Source organism: Apodemus sylvaticus, chromosome 3 (genome assembly GCF_947179515.1).
Source record: "Apodemus sylvaticus chromosome 3, mApoSyl1.1, whole genome shotgun sequence".
In the NCBI taxonomy this organism is placed as follows: domain Eukaryota; kingdom Metazoa; phylum Chordata; class Mammalia; order Rodentia; family Muridae; genus Apodemus; species Apodemus sylvaticus.
This window is the reverse complement of record NC_067474.1, coordinates 15,940,169-15,962,407: the sequence shown is the minus strand read 5'-3', so window position 1 is coordinate 15,962,407 and position 22,239 is coordinate 15,940,169. Positions and strand designations below refer to the sequence as shown.

The 22,239-nt window shown below is 38.6% G+C and overlaps 1 protein-coding gene and 1 pseudogene across 2 annotated transcripts in view; one reads left to right on the top strand and one right to left on the bottom strand.

Moving 5' to 3' along the window:
• Nucleotides 1–22,239, bottom strand: part of Rgs20 (regulator of G protein signaling 20) — a 116,345-nt gene extending 94,106 nt beyond the window's left edge. The window contains exons 1-2 of one of the 2 annotated variants that reach the window (XM_052175999.1): nucleotides 22,080–22,239; nucleotides 10,949–10,961 (exon numbers count right to left, since the gene is read on the bottom strand). In XM_052175999.1, coding sequence (XP_052031959.1) covers nucleotides 10,949–10,961; nucleotides 22,080–22,239 — 173 coding nt within the window. Of the gene's footprint in view, nucleotides 1–10,948; nucleotides 10,962–22,071 lie in introns of both variants that reach the window. The other variant, XM_052175998.1, reaches the window with a different exon arrangement.
• LOC127679713 (60 kDa heat shock protein, mitochondrial-like) lies at nucleotides 15,581–17,904 on the top strand (annotated as a pseudogene).

The following is a 22,239-nucleotide window of genomic DNA, read 5'->3' as shown; positions in this document are numbered from 1 at the left end:
TCTCTACATGACTTTTATCATGAAGTGATATTAAGCTTTGTCAAAAACCTTTTATACACCTAATGTAAAGATCATGTGGCTTTATCTTCTATTTTGTTTTTGTGGTGATTTAAGTTTATTAATTTACTTATGCAGAACTATCCCTACATTCCTGGCATGAACCCTGCATGATTATGGGATTATGGTGGACAATCACTTTGAAGTGTTCTTGGATTTGGTTTGCAAACATTTTATTGTGAATGTTTGCATCTATGTTCATAAAGAATATTCTTTTTTGTTGTTGTTGGATGTTTCTATAGTTTTGGAATCAGGGTAATAGTGACTTTCTGAAAAGAATTAGGAAACATTTCATCACCTTTTCCTCTGTGAAATAATTTGAAGAGTACTGGTTTAGTTCCTTTTTGAAGATATTGTAGAATTCTGTCCTGAATTCACCTGACCCTGAGATTTTTATGGCTGGGAAAATTTAAATTACTGGTTCTATTTGACTAGAGGTTATGTCTCTGTTTAAAGTGTTTATTTCCTCATGACTTAGCATATATATATATATAAAGAAATTAACACATTTCTTTTATGTTTTCCTATTTTATGGAATACAGATTTTTGTAGTATGTCCTTATGAGTCTCTGAATTAATTTAGCTTCTGTTGTAGTCTCTCTCTTCATGTATGTATTTTGTCTCTTCTCTGTGTATATTTTTTAGTTAATTTGTCTATTGGTTTGTCAGTCTTGTTTATTTTGTCAAAGAACCAACTCTTCATTTCATTGATTTATTGATTTCTGTTGTTGTTTTTGTTTGCCCTGAATTTGACTATTTCTTTCTTTCTACTCTTTTGAGAATTATTTGTTATTGTTTTTTTATGTGTTTTTATTTGTTTCTTATGTGTTGTTCTAATATGAGATCTCTCCAGGTTTTTTTCTTTCTTTTTCATGTTATCACTCGGTACAAAATGAGCTCGCCTCATAGAAATACCTTCATTGTGACCCATTTGTGTTGTGTTTTAACTTTCATTCAGTTTTAAATGGCTTTTAATCACCTTCTTAATTTCTATTTTGACCCAATTTTTATTCAGTAGTAAGTTGTTCAGTTTCTATAAGTTTGTATACTTTGTGTTCTTTTCTCTGTTCATATGTAGCCTTAATCCATGGTGATCAGAAATGATGAATCGGGGGGAGTTATTTCAATTTTCTAGTATCTTTTGAGACTTTACTTTGCGTCTTAAGATATATCTAATTTTGGAAAAAGTTTCATGGATTGATGATAAGAAAGCATATTTTGTTTAGTGTTTGGATGGAATGTTCTGTTAGCTCCAGTTGGTTTATGATGTTATTTATCTCCAGCTTTATCTGTTTAGTTTTTGTCTGGATGACCTGTCAGTTGGTGAGAGTGGGTTATTGAAGTCACTTGCTATCCCTGTATAAGGATCAATATGTGATTTTTGCTGTACTAGTGTTTCTTTTGTGCACTTGGGCATCTTTTGTTTGGCACATAAATGTTAGGAATTTTAATATCTCTTTGGTAGATTTTTCCTTCAGGGGTTATATACTGCCCTTCTCTATCCATTCTATTTAGCTTTGGTTAGAAGTCTATTTTGTCAGATAGTCAAATGAATACACCTGCTTGCTTTTTGAGTCTATTTCCTTTCATCCTTTTATACTAAGGTAATATCTGCCCTTGATGGTGATGTGTGTTTCTCAGATGAAGCAGCAGTATGGATCTACTTTCTAATCTATTCGGTTAGTCTACATCTATTGGGCAAATGAGAATATTAATATTGAGAATTATTATTATTATTATTATGTTGTTGTTGTTGTTGTTGTTGTTGTTTGAGACAAGGTTTCTTTGTGTAGCCCTGGATGTCCTGGAACTCACTCTGTAGACCAGGCTGGCCTCAAACTCAGAAATCTGCCTATCTCTGCTTCCCAAATGCTGGGACTAAAGGTGTGCACCACCACTGCCTGGCAATATTGAGAATTATTAAAGAGCAAAGTTTATTGTTTTTTTCTATTTTGCTGTTGTCCCGTGGAGTCCCTTCTCTTTTAAACTTGCTATTATGAAATTCCTGTGTCCTCTTTGATGTACTTAATCAACTTCACACTAGTTTTCTGTCTACAATGACTCACAGGCTCCTGTCCAGCTATTCCAGCAATGTCTGGCTATAAATGGAAAGGATCCAGGAGTTTTTCGTCTGTGAGGCTGGATGTCTCTGATGGGCTTCAGTGTATGCTAGAATCCTGAAGAAGTAGGCTCTAATGCCAGTGAAAAAATGGACTTGTTATCAAGGTGAGAGCAAGCAGAAAAAGAGCAAAAGCTTCCTTCTTCTGTGTCCTTATGTAGGCTTTCAGCAGAAGATATGGACCAGATCAGAGGTGAGTTTTCCAGGCTCAAATGATCTGGATACAAGGTGTGTCATCCTACCTCAAAGATCTGGATTAGAACTAGATCTTCCTACTTCAAATTAAGCAAAAATCTCTTACAGTTGTACCTTTCATTTTTGGATTCTTTTCCAGATATAGTCAAGTTGGCAACCAAGAATAGCTATCACATGCCTTCTGTAGAGCTGGATTGGAAAACAGGAATTGCTTAACTTTATTTTTGTTGTGGAATTTTGTTTTCTCATTTGTGCTGGATAGTTTTTCTGAGTATCATAGTTTGGGCTGGCTTCTGTGGTCTCTTAATGCTTGCAGAACATCTATCTAGGCTCTTCTGGCTTTCAGACTCTCCATTGAGATATCGGATGATATTCTAATTGTTATGTAACTTATTGGTTATATGAAACTTAGCTTTTTTCTCTTCCAACTTTTAATATCCTTCATTTTGTACATTTTGATTATTATGTATCATGTGTTTTGATTAATATGTATCATGAAGAATTTCTTTCTGGTGCTATTTATTTGGTATCCTATATGCTTCTTGTACCTTTGTAGACAAATCTCAATAGATTAGGAAACATTTTTTCTATGATTTTGTTAAAAATATTTTTGTGACTCTTCTTTGCCTGCTTGCCTCGTGGGACTAAGCAATTGCTAGATCTGTGGACTTCCATCCACAACTGCTGCTGACCATTGTTGGGGAGTTGGACTACAGTCTTGGAGCAGCTGGGATGGAAGTCTTCCCACTGCCATTTGCACCAGGGAGCCAGGAAACTCCATAGCCTTCTGTGCACAGCCCACTAAGAGAGATCTCCTAGCACTGCATTCACTTCTGAGCTCAGAGGAGTAAGGACACAGGCTTACAGGCCCATAGAAAGAACAAACTTGAGCCAGAGACAACAATACCAACTAGCACCAGAGATAACCAGACGGCAAAAGGCAAGCACAAGAACCCTACCAACAGAAACCAAGGCCACATGGCAACATCAGAACCCAGTTCTCCCACCACAGCAAGTCCCGGATACCCCAATACACTGGAAAAGCAAGAGTTGGATTTAAAATCGTATCTCATGATGCTGATAGAGGGCTTCAAGAAAGACTTAAATAACTCCCTTAAAGAAATACAGGAGAACACCGGTCAACAGGTAAAAGCCCTTAAAGAGGAAACACAAAAATCCCTTAAAGAAATACAGGAAAACACAAACAATTATGTGAAGGAACGGAACAAAACTATCCAGGATCTAAAAGTGGACGTAGAAACAATAAAAAAATCACAAAGTGAGACATCTTGGGAGATAGAAAACCTTGGAAAGAATCAGGAGTCATAGATGCAATCATCAACAACAGAATACAAGAGATAGAACCTCAAATGCTCAAGATACCATAGAAAACATTGACTCAAAAGTCAAAGAAAATGCAAAATGCATAAAGCTGGTAACCCAAAACATCCAGGAACTCCAGGACACAATAAGAAGACCAAACCTAAGGATTATAGGTATATATAGAGAGAAGATTTCCAACTTAAAGGGCCAGTAAATATCTTCAAAAAATTATAGAAGAAAACTTCCCTAACCTAGAGAAAGAGATGCCCATGAACATACAAGAAGCCTTCAGAACTCCAAACAGACTGGACCAGAGCAGAAACTCCTCCCAGCACACAATAATCAACACCAAATTCACTAAACAAAGAAAGAATATTAAAAGCAGCAAGGGAAAAAGGGCAAGTAACTTATAAAGGCAGACCTGTTAGAATTACACCAGACTTCTCACCAGAAAATATGAATGCTAGAAGATCCTGGGCAGACCTCATACAGATCCTAAGAGAACACAAATACCAGCCCAGGCTACTATACCCAGCAAAACTCTCGATCATCATAGATGGAGAAACCAAGATATTCCATGATAAAACCACATCTATACAATATCTGTCCACAAATCCAGCCTTACAAAGGATAATAGATGGAAAATGCCAACACAAGGAGGGAAATAACACCCTAGAAAAAGCAAGAAAGTAATCTTCTACCAACAAACCCAAAGGAAGATACCCACACAAACATAAAAATAATACTAAAAATAACAGGAAGCAACAATCACTATTCCTTAATATCTCTTAACAATGGACTCAATTCCCCAATAAAAAGACATAGACTAACAGAAATATTTCTCATGTAAATCTTCAATTTTATCAGAAAATGTTTGTAATTCCCCTCTCAATTAATTTAGTAATTTTTTGATATCTACCATTTTATCTGCATTATTTTCCATGATAATCTTCAATTTTAATATGTCTTTCTATATATTTCCTCTATTTTATCAGAAATGTTTTCATTGTAAATCTTTGATTTTATCACAAATGGTTCTAATTCCACCTTAAATTAATTTAGAAAGAGTTTTTATATCTACCATTTTATATGTAAAATTTTCCATGAATGTCAATTTTAACGTGTTTGTCTATATATTTCTTGAATTTTGCCAGAAATATTTTCCATGTAAATCTTCAATTTTATCTGAAAATGTTTATAATTCCACCTTCAATCAGCTTAGAATTATCTTTATGCCTGTCATGTTATCTGTATAATTTCCATGATAATCTTTAATTTTAACATGTTTTTCTATATATTTCTTCAATTTTATCAGAAATATTTTCCATGTAAATCTTTAAATTTATCAGAAAATGTTTATAATTCCACTTTCAATCAACTTAGGAATACTTTTACGCCTACCATTATTACATGTATATAAAAGTTTCCATGATAATCTTCAATTCTAACATGTTTACAGTTTTAAAGCCTTGCTTTAGAGAAGTAGAACAGATTTCCCAGAGCCAACCTGTCTCCTCAGACATGTGCTTCAGAACACCTCTGCTGGCCTCTTAATGAAACCACTGCAGCCTCCCTTCTTGTTCCTGGTTCTGACCTAACAGCGTTACTGTCTAGCCTCACCCTTCCCATTCCGCCCCCCCCCCACCAACTCATTTTTCTTTCTAGGACAAAGTTACACAAGTTCATATGACACCTGAGAGCTGTGTTGACTTGGAGATGAATCCATTTTCCTTTCACTGTTCCTGTGAATACAAAGCTCCAGTAATACTTGTTCAGTTTATACATTTTCATGTGTTCTCAACCCTGAGAAATGATCATCTGGGCTCTCTCCTGGACCTTTCTCAGTCTGCCCCTCCTTGTTCTCTGGGCTAGCTCTTATTTGTTCTTCAAGGCCCAGTTTAGGTTATTTCCTTCTTCCTCACCTGGTTAGCTGTCTGCTGGACTTTCTCTTATCACAGCATTTACCGCTGTGTGTTTGATCTTAGTAAACTGTGACAGTGCCAGGATTTTGCCTTATTAAGCCTCTTGTCTTAAAAACTTAAATGGTAGCAGCACAAACTAAGTATGTATTGAATGTTCGTTAACTGTTTGAATTTAGAAGTGATATGATATGGAATTGATAATTTTTGGTCAGAATAATGAGCAGATAAGGTTCCATTATGCTAAAAAATGTTTGACACGTCTATGTGTTTGTGTTAATGCACTGAGTACCCTCCACAGTTACTTCTCTATGTTATTTTTGAGACAGAATCTCTCACTGAATCTGGAATTCACCAGTTGGCTAGATTGACCAGTGAATCCTAGGGATCCTCCTGTCTCCACTTCCTCAATGCTATGATTGCAGCAATGGTCCAAGAGGGCCTATTTTGTCATTTCTTTGCCCGGGAGTTGGGATGAAAACTCAGGTCCTCATGTTTGTATAGCAAGTACTTCATTAATTGAGACATTGTACTCTGTGAGCTCTCTATGTGAATAATCACACACACACACACACACACACACACACACACACGAACGAGAGAGAGAGAAAGAGAGAGAGAGAGAGAGAGAGAGAGAGAGAGAGAGAGAGAGAGAGAGAGAGAGAGAGAGAATGGCAAGGGAAAGGTCAAAAGTGAAGAGTTTCTTATTTACTGTCCTCTGCCTCAGTATCAAGAGTACTTGGATTATAGGCGTGCCCCATCATGCCTGTAATTTTTTAAAAGCATTGTATTTCATCTTTTTTTCAGTTGCAGCATATTAGAGATTTGGATGGATAGCACAGTCGTGGTTACTGTCAGTTGCATGAGCAAGCCTCGTGAGTCAAAGGTTTATCATGATGGGTATTCATAAAAGTCCTCATGCCAAGGGGGAACTTCTCTGTGTCCCCATGGTTTCAGGCCAGATCTCCCCACTTAGTTCTGTGGATCAAGAAAATCAACAAACAAGACGGCAAGGACAAGGGAGGACATTGTCTGCAAAGTGGGCAATTTGCAGCAGGGCTCAGAAAGGTTGTCTGGGCTTTGTAGCTTTTCCAGTAGTTTCTAATGAAGCAGGCTTTGTGAAGCCTTACTTGGCCAAGCAGAGGCTCACTATTCTCTGGTTTTCTTCCTCTTCTGGCCTGGCTGCTAGAAAAAAAAGTAAGCAGTCCTTGATTTCTTTGAGTTGGATGTGACTGAATTAGACTGCTTTGCTTAGCATTTTGAAAGGATTGTTTTTCTTGGTGAAGTTGGAGACTACACTGTTTTGAAATGACACATCTTGAGAACTACTCAGGATTTATAACTTACATCAATTTCTGCTAGGGCTGAGTATCTAAAAGATGATTTTTTTTTTAACAATTTTAATTTAAAGAAGTCAAGAAACAAAATTGTTGATAAAGCAATGAAACTTTTTTTATCTACTAGTATATTTGTCAATATATATTGATTGGGTTTCCTCTGTGTGTCTACTAAACATGAGAGCCACTTGTCGATGGTGATGGCAATGTCTGTAGCTTCTGGATAGAAACTGCCTACCAACCACATACATCGGCTTCCAGGAGTTCCGGAGAATTCATGGGGACCTGGACATGTAGACGCAGGTTCCTTATAAACATCAAAATTTCCCATTTGAAGAGTCTCCATCTTCACGTTTACTATGCTGTTTTCCCTCCAATGCTAGAGCTTTAATCCAGGGCCGTGGGCATGCTAGGCAAACATTATGCAACCGAGTCACTCCCAAGCTCCAACATTTTGATATACTTACCTTATTTGATTCTTTTTCAAAACAACATATTAAAATTTACATTCTGATTGCCTTAATTTTATAGATGATAAAACCAAGAGTCAGGGAATTGAACCCAACCTAGACCTGAATAAAATATACAGTCTTTGCACTTTCAAAAACACTATTCTCCATGTAAGTCTTACTGCAGTGCTGCAGTTTGTATCAAGAGGATGCTTATTAGACAAATTTTTAGGTGTTTAATAAAATGGTATTTGTTCTCAAGTAGTCAAACTTTAGTGAGTGACTATGGAATTTGGGGTTTTACCAGCTGGGAATCACGCTGTACCTGGACTTCCACTAGGTGCTGTGATTTGCTATTTCCCCCTTAACTTTAGAAAAGGGCTGAAGGTCCTGGCTCCTGGAAGCCATTATTGCACTGGTGTGATGCTCAGAGCTGAATGCCACAACTGAGCTTGGATCTTGATTCAGGGAGAACGAATTTGAAATGTAGAGCGGTCTCTGCCCTATGCCCAATTTCCTAACACCCTAAAGCAACCACTTTGTAATTTCTCTTATGATTTCATATATGCAACAGCTCATTTCTGAACGCAGCGCCTTAGACCACTCGACCATCCTGACAGCCAACAGCTCATTTCTGACGGACGAGCCAGGCGAGGGTTGTGACTTGGCTTTTGGTGGAGACTGCTTGGAAAATGAGGACCTTACAAAGTGGAGAGGGGCCACAGGGTCACCAAACTTTCTCTTTTGAGAGAGAAAGTGACAGACATTATCAATAATGTGTGAAGACTATGAAGTTGTACAAAAATAGTTAAGTAAAATATGACCAGTGAAATAAGACATTGCTTGAGTGAAATGATCATGCATTGGATACCAACGTCATGCTTTTTCTGAAAGGTGCAGCTGAGATTTAAATGGAGTCAGGGTCTGAAGACGGGCTGAAAACAGCTCTGAGTTGTTCCGCATGTATCTATGTACTCGTGTGTTTATGTACCCTGCTGAATCTACCTGCCATAAGAGAGCAAAAAAGGATACACAAAAACCCATAACCCACCGATGTCCTGAAAGGTAAGGAATGCATGGTCTATGACTCTAGACCTTAGTTGGGAGAGGACCGATCCACACATTTTTTACCAAATGCAGGGAAGAAAAGGAAGACGTGGATTTTTCTTTTAGTTATGACTATGAAGTTTATGAACGATAGAATCAAAATGAAGATGCCAACTATCCAAGCAAGGACTTAATATGATATGAGAAGGACAATTGTAAAACTCTCAAAATGTGTAGAATGGGAAGGAATCGTTGAACTGGGACTAGGAACTCCTTCCCTCTGGGCCAGCTCTTCTCTCCTGGGAATCTGAGCTGAGAACATGGAGATAAAGAAGTTGCTTTTGGGGGTATCTTTTTTGTTTGTTTGTTTGGGTATCTTTTGAGCACTATCCACATTCTCAAGAATTCGGGACTGGAGACATCAGCCTTTTGTGGCCTTGTTCATCATTTTTATCTCTAGTCATATGAATTTTCTTATTCTGTAGTCCTCACTGGTCTAAAACTTGTTATATAGACCAGGGTGGCCATGAAAGCCCAGAGATCCACTTGCTTCTGCCTCCCAGATGACAGGATTGAAGGTGTGCCCCACCTTGCCATGCCATTCATATGCATTTTCAACAGTTAACTAAAAATGCCCATATTATACATGTATGATTTTAGTTTGTAGTTTTATTTTGAATAAACATCCTTAGATAGATCTGTCACTTGAAAATGAATCCTGAAAATTTTTATTGTTGCAAATTCAAAAATCATATAAGGAAATATATTTTTATGGAAAAACATGGTTTGCTACATAAGCAATGCCAAATTAAACCAATGGTGTTGCCTATGATTTGGGCTCCGTTATATATATAATTTGACAACATATTTGCTTTACCCTAAAAATTGTTCTCCTAGTCATTTTAATAAAGCTGCTATACAAATGATCCCCCAGCTAGAATATGGCATATAGCTGGCATCTCAGCACTTGGGAAACTGAGGGAAGAAGATCAGGAGTTCAAGGTTATTTTTAATGACATGGAGAATTTGAGGCCAGCCTGGGCTACTCCCCGGAAATAAACTTTTGTATGGAAAATTTTAAAATAAACTCCTGAGTGACTTAAGTTTGATTTGAATTGTGTTTATTCACAGAATGCAAGAAAGTGGTTTCTCTGTAGCCCATATCAAATGTACTCTTTATGTTCCCAGTAAAATGTATCTAAATCACATGGTACAGTTTTCCAATTTATCTATACCACATGGTGCAGTATCCCAAGGGTTTTATAATGATTTTATTGTAAAATTGAATCTAAAGGCTTCTAGACAAGCACTCTACCACTGAATTATATTTCCAGGCCTCTTTCTTTGGGTTCATAGTTCTCCAGTGCTGTCTGGTACAGTGGGGAAGGCATGATGAAGTCTCCCCTGGCAGGGGCAGCCAGGACATGAGGCCGCTTGATTTTATATCTGAGTCAGTCAGGATGCAGTAAAAAGAGAGTGCTGGACTCATCTCCCTCTTCCTCTCCCTTTCCGCTTCCTTCTTTCTTTCTTTCTTTCTTTCTTTCTTTCTTTCTTTCTTTCTTTCTTTCTTTCTTTCTTTCTTTCTTTCTTTCTTTCTTTCTTTCTTCTTCCTTTTTTCTTTTTCTTTCGTGTGTGTGTGTGTGTGTGTGTGTATGTCTGTGTGTCTGTGTTTGTGTCTGAGAATGTGTGCTTGGCAGCTTAGCCCACAGAACATTATCATACACAACCAGTTAATCTTTTCTGGAACCCTCTCCAGACAAACGCGAAGATGTGTCTCTTTGGTGTTTCTAAGTCTAGTCAAACTGATAGTGGAGATTAACCGCCACAGTGACCCAATTAGAATTTCAAATGGGAATTTCAGATATTCTGATTGTGGTTTCTTTGGAGGGTGTGGTGCATGCTCATGTGTATTTTATTGGCAGCTTGGGCTTCTCTGGATTCCCAGCCCCTTCTGCAATTAGATTGGCTATGGGCCTAGTTCTGACCATAGAGTACATATTAGTGAAAGCCAGGAGATTATTCACTGCCATCTGATATCTTAGGTCTTGTTTGTCATCGTAGCACAATTCAGCCGCCCAGGCTGTCTGTGTTGGGCTCCACCCTGACTACATTTCATTTCCTGACCCACTCAGGTATAAAAGCAGCTACCACAGAGTACTATAGGCTAGATAATTTAAAAATAAAGGGCATTTATTTGGCTCAAGATGTCAGAGGCTAGCAAGTTCCAGGACAAGGCCCTGGCACCTGCTGTGCTGTCTTATATGCTGTGAGAGGTAGAGACAGGAGAGCACACTGACAGGCAAGGGCGGAGGGGAGCCAAAGGCACTATTGTGACAGACCTCTGTTGTGACAATTAACTTACTCCTGTCACAGGACACTACTTTGTGATGGCTACATCCTTATGACCAACCATTTCCTGGTAAGGTCTGTCCTAACAGTGTCACCCCATGGATCAACGCGTAGTGCGAAGAACACACCCAAACTATAGCAGCTACCCAATACAAAGATTTAACATCTGGCTGCCTGTCAGTAAAGGTGAAATCTCTTTGTGATTCTTGACAAAACTACTTACTAAATGTTAGGGGACATTGTGCAGGTTTTTATTTCTCTTTAAATTGATCATAATTTCATTTATTACTGTAAGGGCATTGACTGGTAGTATATTATTAGATACCTCATCAATTTAAAGAATTGTCTAGATAGCTGTGGGGATATAGCAAGAGATATAACAAGAATTTTATTTTATGACAAACTGAACTGACTTTATTTTTTCATGACTTTATCTTTTAATTTGTTTCATCTTTAGAACTCTGTTTTCTATTTTTATTTTAAGTTGAAATATAGAATTTTGTGTGATTATGAGGTGATGCGGTATTTAACATATAAACACATGTTAAATAAATAAATCACCAAGCTTATTACCGTGCTTCATCTTACCTACTTATAGTTTTTGGGGGGTAGAGAATCTTTAAAACTTTTTAATATCTTTGAAACAAACAATTTACTATTATTAACAAAACAAGCCTCATTTCCCTTGTCTGACTGAAGCACAGTGCCTTTGGGCCAACACTTTTTCCCTTCCCTAGATTTATTTGTTCTTCATGGTTTGTCTTGGGTTTTGAGCTAGAAGCTGAATAACTGAAGGACATTTTTTTCTCAAGCTTTTGTTTTTGCTTCCCATGTGGGGAAAACCAGGTAAATACGATTACTGTCTGTTCAAAGCCCTGGGTCTGGGGCCTGTTGAACACATCCACGATCACCTCTGTCTCAACTGGAAAGACCTTATGGTAAGTCATGGACTACCCAAACCTATGCAGGCTACATATGCCAGACAGAATCTGACAAAACTCAAAATGGGTCCTTTCTACCTGGGTTCAAGAACGTCGGAAGAGTTAGGTTAATTGCTATGAAGTTCTTTTCAGAAGACTTTTTGAAAGAAAAGACAGAACTTTGTGCTTAGTTAACTCACCCTTTCTCAAGGCAAAGAAGAATGTAGTATTAATTCGTTAAGAACATGTTGACTGCCGGGTGGTGGTGGTGCACGCATTTAATTCTAGCACTTGGGAGGCAGAGGCAGGCAGATTTCTTAGTTCAAGGCCAGCCTGGTCTACAGAGTGAGGTCCAGGACAGCCAGGGCTACACAGAGAAACTTTGTCTCAAAAACCCCAAACCAACCAACCAACCAACTAAACAAATGAACATGTTAACCACTGGTGAGTTTCTGGATGCCACAAGGGTAATTGCTTTCTTGCTGAGGTATTTTTCCTGTATTCTTTCTTCAATATTTTACTTACACAAAGTACTCTGGTTTTAATAGTTGCCCTTAGAGTCCTTTAAATTTATTTTTGTCCACTCACTCAAAATAAGTGTTTTATTAGTCAGCTGTTCAAATAATCACACATTGCTGACAGACAGACCACAGTTCTGGAAAGGCGTTGGCATTTGAGTGCATTGAAAAATTGTGGTAAAGAAACAGCTCTCCTGTCTCATCCATGGCATTTATTACTGGGAAAGAATGCAATCACAACAGACATCTATATTCAGATACTGAAGTCTCACTAGAGTGGCTGCAATGATGTCTCTCTCATGTCTCCTACCTTGGAAGACTCCTGACCCAGGATATATCTGCCCCCCACCCCATTTATACACTTTGAATGTCATGAAAGGAAGACAAAATACTAATGAAAAAAATGTGATGGTAAGAATATGAGGAAGTATGTCTATACACTGGAGGAGTATTCATGTTGTAGTAAGTCAGTACTCCGGATGTAGATGTGTAGTTTGGACTTTATGGAGGCCCTCCAGCGACAGGAGCAGGGCTGTCCCCGAATCTGTTGCCTGCCTGCCTATGGATCCCATTCTCCTAACTGGGTCTCCTTTGTCTGGGCTCAGGGGAAGAGGATTTTCTTAGTCCTGCAGTGACTTGTTGTATGGTGTGTGTGTGTGTGTGTGTGTGTTGTGATGGGGATAGAGGAGGGGGTCAGTGTGGGGGCTGATGCCTAGAGGGGGATCTCCCTTCTCAAAGGAGAAGGGGAGGGAAGGATGGGGTGTGTGGCTTCATGAGGGGGGAATGGGAGGAAGGGGCCTGATATTGGTATGTAAAACGAATGAATGAATAGATAAATAAATTTAATAATAATGAAAAAACACGGAAAATAGAACGCTGTGTTTAAAAATTTAAGACCACACTTTATTTTTCTTCTTTTGAGACAGGGTTTTGAATTGTTAAGTAATGTTAATCCTCTCAGGTAAGAATAAGAGTCAAATCTGAAGCAAGTTTTAATTAGATACTGGCAGCATGGTAAACTCTGGCTGGGTTTAATCCTGGGTTCCCCGGAACGTGGCCACAGGATGCATTTTGCAGAAGCTTAAGAAGGAAACCCCATAAGGTCATCATTTTCCATCAGGTCCAATCAGGGGCAAGCATGTGATCAAGCACTTCCTGTACCGCTGGGTTAGAAAAACTTGTACAGGTGAATGAAAACATGGCTTATTATATCCCATAAAACAATAGCCTCCAGCATCTCAGGAAGTATGTGCCCAATGGCATTTGGGCAAGTTAGAGATATTTTTGCTTCATGGATCTCTTAGGCACAGTAATTAAAACTTGAAACAGAACCTTGACTCTCACAGTAGCTAAGGCTGGTTTTGAACCCCTGCCTCCAGCTCCACTAAGTGCTGGCTTCATAGTTGTTTTTCATTTTTCTCCAAGGCTCTAGAATCTTGGCAGTTGGTCAGGCATAGTACCCCACACTTTTGATTATAGTACTTAGGAGGCAGAAATAGGCAGATTTTTAATGAGTTCAAGGCTACTCTGGGCTGCACAGTAAGACTTTCTTCAAAAAGAAGAGGAGGAGAAGGAGAAGGAAGAGGAGGAAAAAAGAAAAGAAAAAAGCAAAGCAAAGCAATGAGAAAAGGACCCTGGGAATTCTGAAGGAAGCCTCTTTAATATTCTGGAAGAAGGGCCTATGGGTTGTCTCAGTGTCTAAGACCACTGGCTGCTCTTTCAGAGGTCTCTAATTCAATTCCCAGTAACCACATACTGGCTCATAACCATCCATAAGAGGATCTGACGCCCTCTTCTGGCCTGCAGATGTATATGCAGCAGAGCACTCACACACTAAATAAATAAAAAAAAAAAAAATAGAGAGATTCAGAAGACAACCTGTTCAGCTGTCTGAAAGTCCTGAAGTAATCCGGAGGGGTGAGTCCAGATCTCATGAGCTGTCACTTATGCTGGAGTGGACTTTTGCTGCTTCTGCTTCTGCTGCTGCTGTGTTTGAGTGATTTCTGCTTCTGTAAGTAACCCTTCATCAACAATTCTGTAAGTAGCCCAATAAACTCACTGGCCCATCAGACTGGACTTTAGTGATATCATGACTTTGATATCACTTTCTTATCTGTAATGAATAGATATTGCATTTCTCCAGAAATAGTGTCACATAACAGATGTATAGTTTTTTCCTTTTATGTGTGTTGAATATATTTGTGCTGTGTATGTATATATGTGATGAATGCCCATGAATGAGTGGGTACCTTTGCTGTGGAGACCAGAGGAGTATACTACTCTCTATTTCATTCCATTGAGACAGGTTTGTCGCAGAACAGGAAGCTCATCTGTTTCAGCTGGGCTGTCTGGCCAGTGAGTTCCTGGAATCTGCCTATCTCTGCCATCTAGTGATGATGTCACAGGCACATGGATCCGTGTTCCACTTTTATGTATATGCTAGGGATTCAAACACAAGGCTTCATGCTTTCACATCAAGGACTTTTACCCACTGACCCATCTTCCCAGCCACAGTCTATTTTCTCAATTGCTTTTGGCAACTACCAGTTTAGCACAGAGATCGTCAGAAAATCCAGGTTCATGTCACACTCACCTGATTTCCAACATCCCATATGCAGCCCGCAGTATTTCCAAACTTGTTTTTTACGTCTAAACCTGGTCTGACGGCTTCCATCTCCTGACTTAATGAAGCTGGGCAGGAATCCAAATGAAAGGAACAACCAGAAGTGCCATGATAATAAATGTGGGCCATTAGCATGTCAGCGACATCAATCTAACCTGCCTGTGCCGTGCTTTAACGTTTATTCTGCAATCAGTGTGAATTCACAGGAAATTGCTAAAAGGAAAATAGAGCACTGTGGACATTGAGTTTAGCCCTATGAAGATGGCATAACTGCAGCTCAGTATCAAAACCAGGAGAGCATCATTGGCACAATTCATAGGGGTCATTCAGATTTCCCATGTACTGCATGCACTGTATGTGAATGTATGCATGTAGCTATGTGAGGTTTTATCACATGCCTAGATTTGTGGGCCAGCCACTACAATCAAGATGTGCCACCTCAAGGGTCCTGCTAAGCCAGTCACCTCTTTCTTGCTATACCCACCAATTTCCCTTCATTTCTAATGTTGGACAAAAACTAATCTATTCTCTATCTCTATGATTTTATTTCATATATGCTCTATATATTACACATGGTATGTATGTGGCATCATCCAGTATGATCTCTGGGGACTAGTTTCTTGTCACATCAACACTTGCTCTCTGCCATCGCTCACCACAGGCAGCCTCACGTCCTCACTCCCACACGGCTGCAGAAATGCTTCCACTACCAACCATCCTTTGACCCCGTGTCCTGGGACTGGCTCCTCGTCTCACACAGCCTTATGCCAAAGACATAAAATTTGGTGCAGATGCCTGAGCCTTAATTCTTCAGAGAGTAGACCTTTCAGCCAATGTTGTGGCTGTCACTGAAAGGAAAGAGTAGTGATTAATGAACAGAGGTGGAGAATGTGCCACAGTAACAGAAGATGGGGTCACTGTTTCAAGTTAATCAACTTAAAGAATAAATATACAAATTTAGAAGCTAAGCTTCTTCAAGATGTTGCAAATAACACAAATGAAGAGGCTGGGGATGGCACCACCATTGCTACTGTTCTGTCCTGGTTTATTGCCAAGGAGGGTTTTGAGAAGATCAGCAAAGGTTTTAATCCAGTGGAAATCTGGTGAGATGTGATATTGGCTCTTGATGCTGAAATTGTCAAACTTAAAATAAAGATTCTCAACCTGTGACAGTTCTTGAAGAAATCATTCAGGTTGCTATGATTTCAGCAAATGGAGACAAAGACGTTGGAAACATTTGTGATGCGATGAAAATGGTTGGAAGAATGAGCATCATCACAGTGAAGGATGGAAAAACTCTGAATGATGAATTAGAAATGATTGAAGGAATGATATTTGATAGAGAGCATATTTCCTGATATTTCATTAATACATGAGAAGGTCAAAATGTGAATTCCAAGATGCCTATGTTCTGTTCAAATAAAAGAAAGTTTCTAGTGTCCAGTCCATTGCACTTGCTTTTTAAATTCCAAGTGCTCTCCAGAAGGCCAGATGCTTTATGTACAATGGATTTAAATAAGCTAATAGTTGGTCCTCAGGTTGTAGCAGACAAAAGTCCAGTGTTTTGGAGCAATAGGAAGAACCAGACTAAAGACATGGCTGTTGCTACTGGTGGTGCTGTAATTAAGGAAGAGGAGTGGAATCTAAACCTAAAAAGATGTTCAAGGTCATGACTTAGGAGAAGTTGTCTCCAAAGATGAAGTCATGCTTTTGAAAGCAAAGGTGACAAACTTGAATTGAAAACAGTATTCAAGAAATCACCAGTTATACATCACAACTAGTGAGTATGAAAAGAAAAGGCTGTACGAGTGACTGACTGAAGCTTCAGATGGAGCAGCTGTGCTGAAGGTTGGAGGGTCAAGTGATGTTGAAGAGAATGAGAAGAAAGACAGTTACGGATGCTCTCAATGCTACAAGAGCAGCTGTTGAGGAAGACACTGTTATAGTGTGTGTGTGTGTGTGTGTGTGTGTGTGTAGGCGTGCACATGTGCACGTGTGCTTCAGTGCATTCCAGCCTTGAATTCATCAAAGTCAGAAATTAAAGATTGAAAAATAGGTATAGAAATTATTCAAAGAGCACTCAAAACCAAAATTCCTCCAATGACTATTGCTAAGAATGCAGCTGTTGAGAAAATTCTGCAAAGTTCTGTGGAAGTTGGTTATGATGCTGTCCTTGGAGATTTTGTGAACATGGTGGAAAGAGAAACCATTGATCCAACAAAGGCAAAAGCTGCTTTAGTGGATGGTGCTGGGGTGGCCTTCTTGTTAAAGACAGCAGAAATTGCAGTGCCACAAATTCCTATAGCAGAGAAGGGTATAATAGGTGGAAGGCAGGAGAGGTGGCACATTCTAGCTCCTAGAATAATGCTTTGCCCTTCTCAGTGAACTGTGAGGGGCAGCTCAAGGCAGGTTCCTCATTGATGACTTCAGAGAAGTCACCTGAGGAAAATGACTGAAGAGGAAGCTGGCAGGCTCACCACTATAACCTCAGTTACCTGTTTCTATTGGCAATATATGGTGGTTTTTTTTGATGTTGTGTCTATTTCTACAGATAATTTATTTGTAGTTTTAAATAAAGACATTTGTACATTTCTAATAATGGGTGCGCAGGCCTTACACCAGTGTCCTGCTTTTAGTTTGTCACTAAGACATCACTACTATTCTGTGTCACCAGATGAGAAGTTCAAAAGCTACCTTTCTGTGAAGAGAATCATTGCATACTAAGAAGAGAACTTTCCGACCATGCAGCAATCTTTGTGTAATAAACCTTTGCTGAAAGGTTTTAAAATAAAAGTTGCTTCCTTCTGGCTGCTTCCAATATTCTAAGATGTGATGTCCTGATGTACCACGGTCTGTTCCTGCATTAATTTAAAAGGATTTTTGGAATATTACATATAAAGCTGCTGTAGAATTGTACAAAATATGTATGAATTGGTTTTCTATCCCTCTGGAATAGATGCCCAATAGTGAAAGTGCAGGAAGAGGCATGCTCATCTTTGTAGATTAACTGTAATTTTTTATGTTCTCACAGCAATGTGCGAAACATGATTCTCTGCATTGTTGGCAGCATTAGGTAGTGTCATGTTTTAGCTATTCTAGCTATTAATATTTTTGTTGAGATTATAATTTAATTACAATGGTTCTCAATCCCCTTTCCTCTCTCCAAACCTCGTACCTCTCCCTGATCTTCAAATCTGTGGCCTCCTTTTTCATTAATTGTTTTGGCATGTATCTATATTTGTATATTGTCTTAGTTGCTTTTCTATTGCTGTGAAGAGACATCATAACTAAGGCATCTTTTATAAGAAAGCATTCAGTTGGAGGCTTGCTTACAAGGTTAGTCCACAATCATTACAGTGGGAAGCAGACCAGCATTGTGCTAGAGCAGTAGCTGAGAGCTTTAGATTCTGATCCACAGGCAGAGAGATGCTAAGGTTGGTGTTGGCCTTTGAAACTTCAAAGAACACCATGAGTGACAACACTGTATTCAATACGGCCACACCACCTAATCCTCCACAAATGTTGGAACCAAGCAGTCAACCATATGAGCCTATGTAGGACATTCAGTTCAAAGGACCACATCTATACACATATGTTCCTAAATATAACTCCTTGAGTCGGTATGCTGTTACATGTATTTATGTTTTTAGGCCTGACCATTTGGCAAAGGACAACGACTTGGCGTGCTCTTCCCTGAGGAGGACTACCTCTCTCACCCCAGCTTTCATCGTTTACTTATAGTTCTTTACATAGGGTTGGGGCCACATGGGCTTTTCTCTGCCCAGTCTGGCCTGTTCGTTGGTATCCTTGTTCCGCTCACAGTTGGACAATTATGTTGGCGAGACTTTAGGGAGGAAGCTGTTAATATTACTAACAAATTTGATCTTACAGCAATCTGTTAGTAATATTCGATCCTCTGGCTCTTAAAATCTGTCTACTTTCTCTTCCAAAATGTTCTGTGAGTGTGCAAACATAAAAGTTCATAGATTGTTGATAAGGATTCTTTGTTTGGGTTCATAGCTTGCCAGGGCGGTCTGGTACAGTAGGGGAAGGCATGACAAAGTCTCCCCTGGCAGGGGCAGGCTGCTTGATTTTATATCTGAGTGGGTCAGGATGCAGAAAAAAAGAGTGTGCTGGCACTCAGCTGGCTTTTTCTTTTCCTTCCTTCCCTCCTTCCATTCATTTCTTCCTTCCTTCCTTCCTTCCTTCCTTCCTTCCTTCCTTCCTTCCTTCCTTCAAGCTTTTGCAGTCATTTTACTCTGATTGATGGCTTGAAATAAAATGGTCCCTATAGGTCCATAGGAAGTGGCACTATTAGGCCTTGTTGGAGTGGGTGTGAGCTTGTTGTAGTGGGTGTGACCTTGTTGGAGTGGGTGTGCCCTTGTTGGAGAAAGTGAGTCACTCTGGGGGTGGGCTTTAAGGTCTCATAGGCTCAAGTTATTCCCAATATGTCTCACCATCTGCTGTCTGCAGATCAAGATGTAGAGCTCTTTGCTCCTTCTCTAGAACCATGTCTACATGCATGCCATCATGCATCTTTCCACGATGACAACGGACTAAACCTTTGAGACCATTATTAAATGTTTTCCTTTATAAGAGTTGTGGTCATGGTGTCTTTTCATAGCAATAAAACCCTAACTAAGACAGATGATAGCCTATCCTTCATTGTTTTACCTTCCTGCTGATTTGAAAGAAGGTAATCATATATGTGTTCTATATTAGTCTTGAGCAATGCTAATAATATGACAGTGGTTTTGTCTTTGCAATATAATGTAAATCAACAGGAAACACATAGACTGTTTTTCTCTACTTCTTTTTTGTTTTTTAACACCTAGTCCAAGGTTTTGTAGATAACAGTGTATTGATTTGTGGAATCCAAATAATTGAGTGTTACCAAACTTTTGCTAGGTAGAGACATGTATCATTTGTTTACTAAAATGGAATATGAAAAGTTTTCTTTAAAGAAAAATGGGGCTAAAGGAACAGTAGCATCTGAACTGGACCACTGCCTGCTATTCTCAGTGGCTGCTATACAGGCTGGACTCTGCATATTTGGGGTAACAAGTCAAGGTCAAGATAGCAGATTGGACTACCTAGAACTAACAGAATGACATGGTTCCAGAATGCTGTCTGAAGGTATCCTGGTTATTCTTAAGCTCCTAGACATTCTATTTGCTTGTGACACAATCTAACATTTTAATGGAATACACACACATATAAAGTATATATCTGTATTATATAGTAAGGTAAAGTTGTACACATATCCAACTGCATACACAGTTGGCTTTCTTTTTCTAAGGGTTTCATATCCTCCAGATCTGCATACTTGGATTTAAACAAGCATACACTGAGAAATATATACATATGTTTTCTATAAATAATATATATTAAATCACATCTATACTAAACATGTACAATTTTTCTTGTTATTTCTAAATAATTTAGAGTAATAACTATTTGAACAATATTTTTATTTTAATTATAAATTGTATTGATTTAATATAATTATTTTATAAATATATTAAATTATTTTACATAAATAGTCTATATATGATTTTAAATGTACAGAAGGATGTGCATATATTGTACTAATACTACTTCATTTATATAATGAACTTTGAGCACCTGATGGTTTTCATATCAAGTGAGTCCTATAACTAATCTCCCCGAATACACATGGAAACACACATACACACACACACACACTTTTGTCGTCTATTTTTTAAGAATATTGTCCAATTTTTAGCTTGTGGAAATCTTTTTTGAATATTATTTACTTTTAGATACTTGCTAATCACTATCTCCTAGTTGCTGGGTTATTAAATAGAGGAAAAAGAAGGCACAAAACTGGAGCTGAGTGTCGCTCTGGTAGGAGTTAAGGGAAGAGTTGATAATTAATATATTAAAAATAAATAAAGGACTCTTAACCATGAAATCTTTCATTTCAGTTTCAGTTTCGTGACTTGGTGCTTAGCTGGTTGTGTTGTACATGGTTTAACTATAGTACTCATGAGACCAAGGCAGGAGGATTCTGTGTTTGAGGCCAGTTGTAGCTATGTAGTGAAACTCTGAGAACCGCAAGAGTGAGCAGCTATCAGACAAAACCCTGCACTCAGTTGAGGACAGTGACTGGAGTGGCAGAAACTCATGATCTGCTCACATACGTCAGAAAATTAAAATTATTTCTACAGAAAAAAAGACTCACAATAACGGTATTTTCATTTTCTTTTAACCCTTCTTCTGCTTGTGCCAATTAGATGAAGTAACATCAAAGGACAGGACTGGAGAAGTAAATTCAAAGTCTACCATATAAAGATCATTATCAGGAGGTAAGCCACGACCGAGGAACAACTGCAGTCTCCAATGCTAACTAACTTACTTGGACAGGTTTTCTGTGGTCTGGTTTTGCATCATTTATTTATGAGTTCTGCCAATTATTTCTTTAACACGGACACAAGTCCATTCCTCTCCACACCAGTAACCTTTTAAGAGATACTTCTATTAATAGTTAAGAGGATTTGCCAGCTTCCTTTGTACATTCTGAAAAGAAACATACAACACAGAGTAGTAGAATAGTCACTCTGGAAAGCAGAATTGACTAATTGTAGAAACTCACACTTGGGAAACTCACTTCAGGAAGCTATATATTTAAAGACGGCACCTCTTAGGTCTTTAATATTCATGCTCCTATAGCAGTTTATGATTATTCTGTAGGAATACTTTTAGAAACAAGTCTATTTCTTTCACAATTATTTAGCATAAAATATTTATATCAGAGAAAAACATTCAGGAATTAATAGCAATAGCTTAAGAACTAACTGTGCATGTTTTCTGTTTTTTTTTTTTTTTTAAAGTATACCCTAAAAACAAACATCCAAAGCTATGGGAATGTAGCTCAGTGATTGAGTATCCTGAAGCCAAGGCTCCAGTCTCAAGCACAAAAGCATATCAAACAACAACAACAACAACAAACCCACAAACAAAACCAAAACACAAGCAAAAAAAAAAAAAAAAAAAAGCAATGAGGAAACAGAGCTGTTTAGGATGGAGAAAACTGGACACCAGAGAGTTTTCAAATTTTTAGGTTTTTTGTAAATTATTCCAAAAATATGATAAATCATCAATACCATGATAAAACTGGCTACTGGCTTTATATTTTTCACGGATTAACCCTTACCCTGCCAAAGACAGTGGGTATTGTGAAGATCATCTTACCTTGACACCACTCACAGCCTTAGAGTCCTCTTTATTTTCTGTGTCTTGGTGAATACTGGGATTATAATCTTTCTCTGATCTGAATAGGGGCAGCAGTTGTGCCCATGCAGCATGCCTGGGAAGATGCCCCTCCAGGTACCCTTGGTTTTCTTGGGAAAGGCTGGGCAT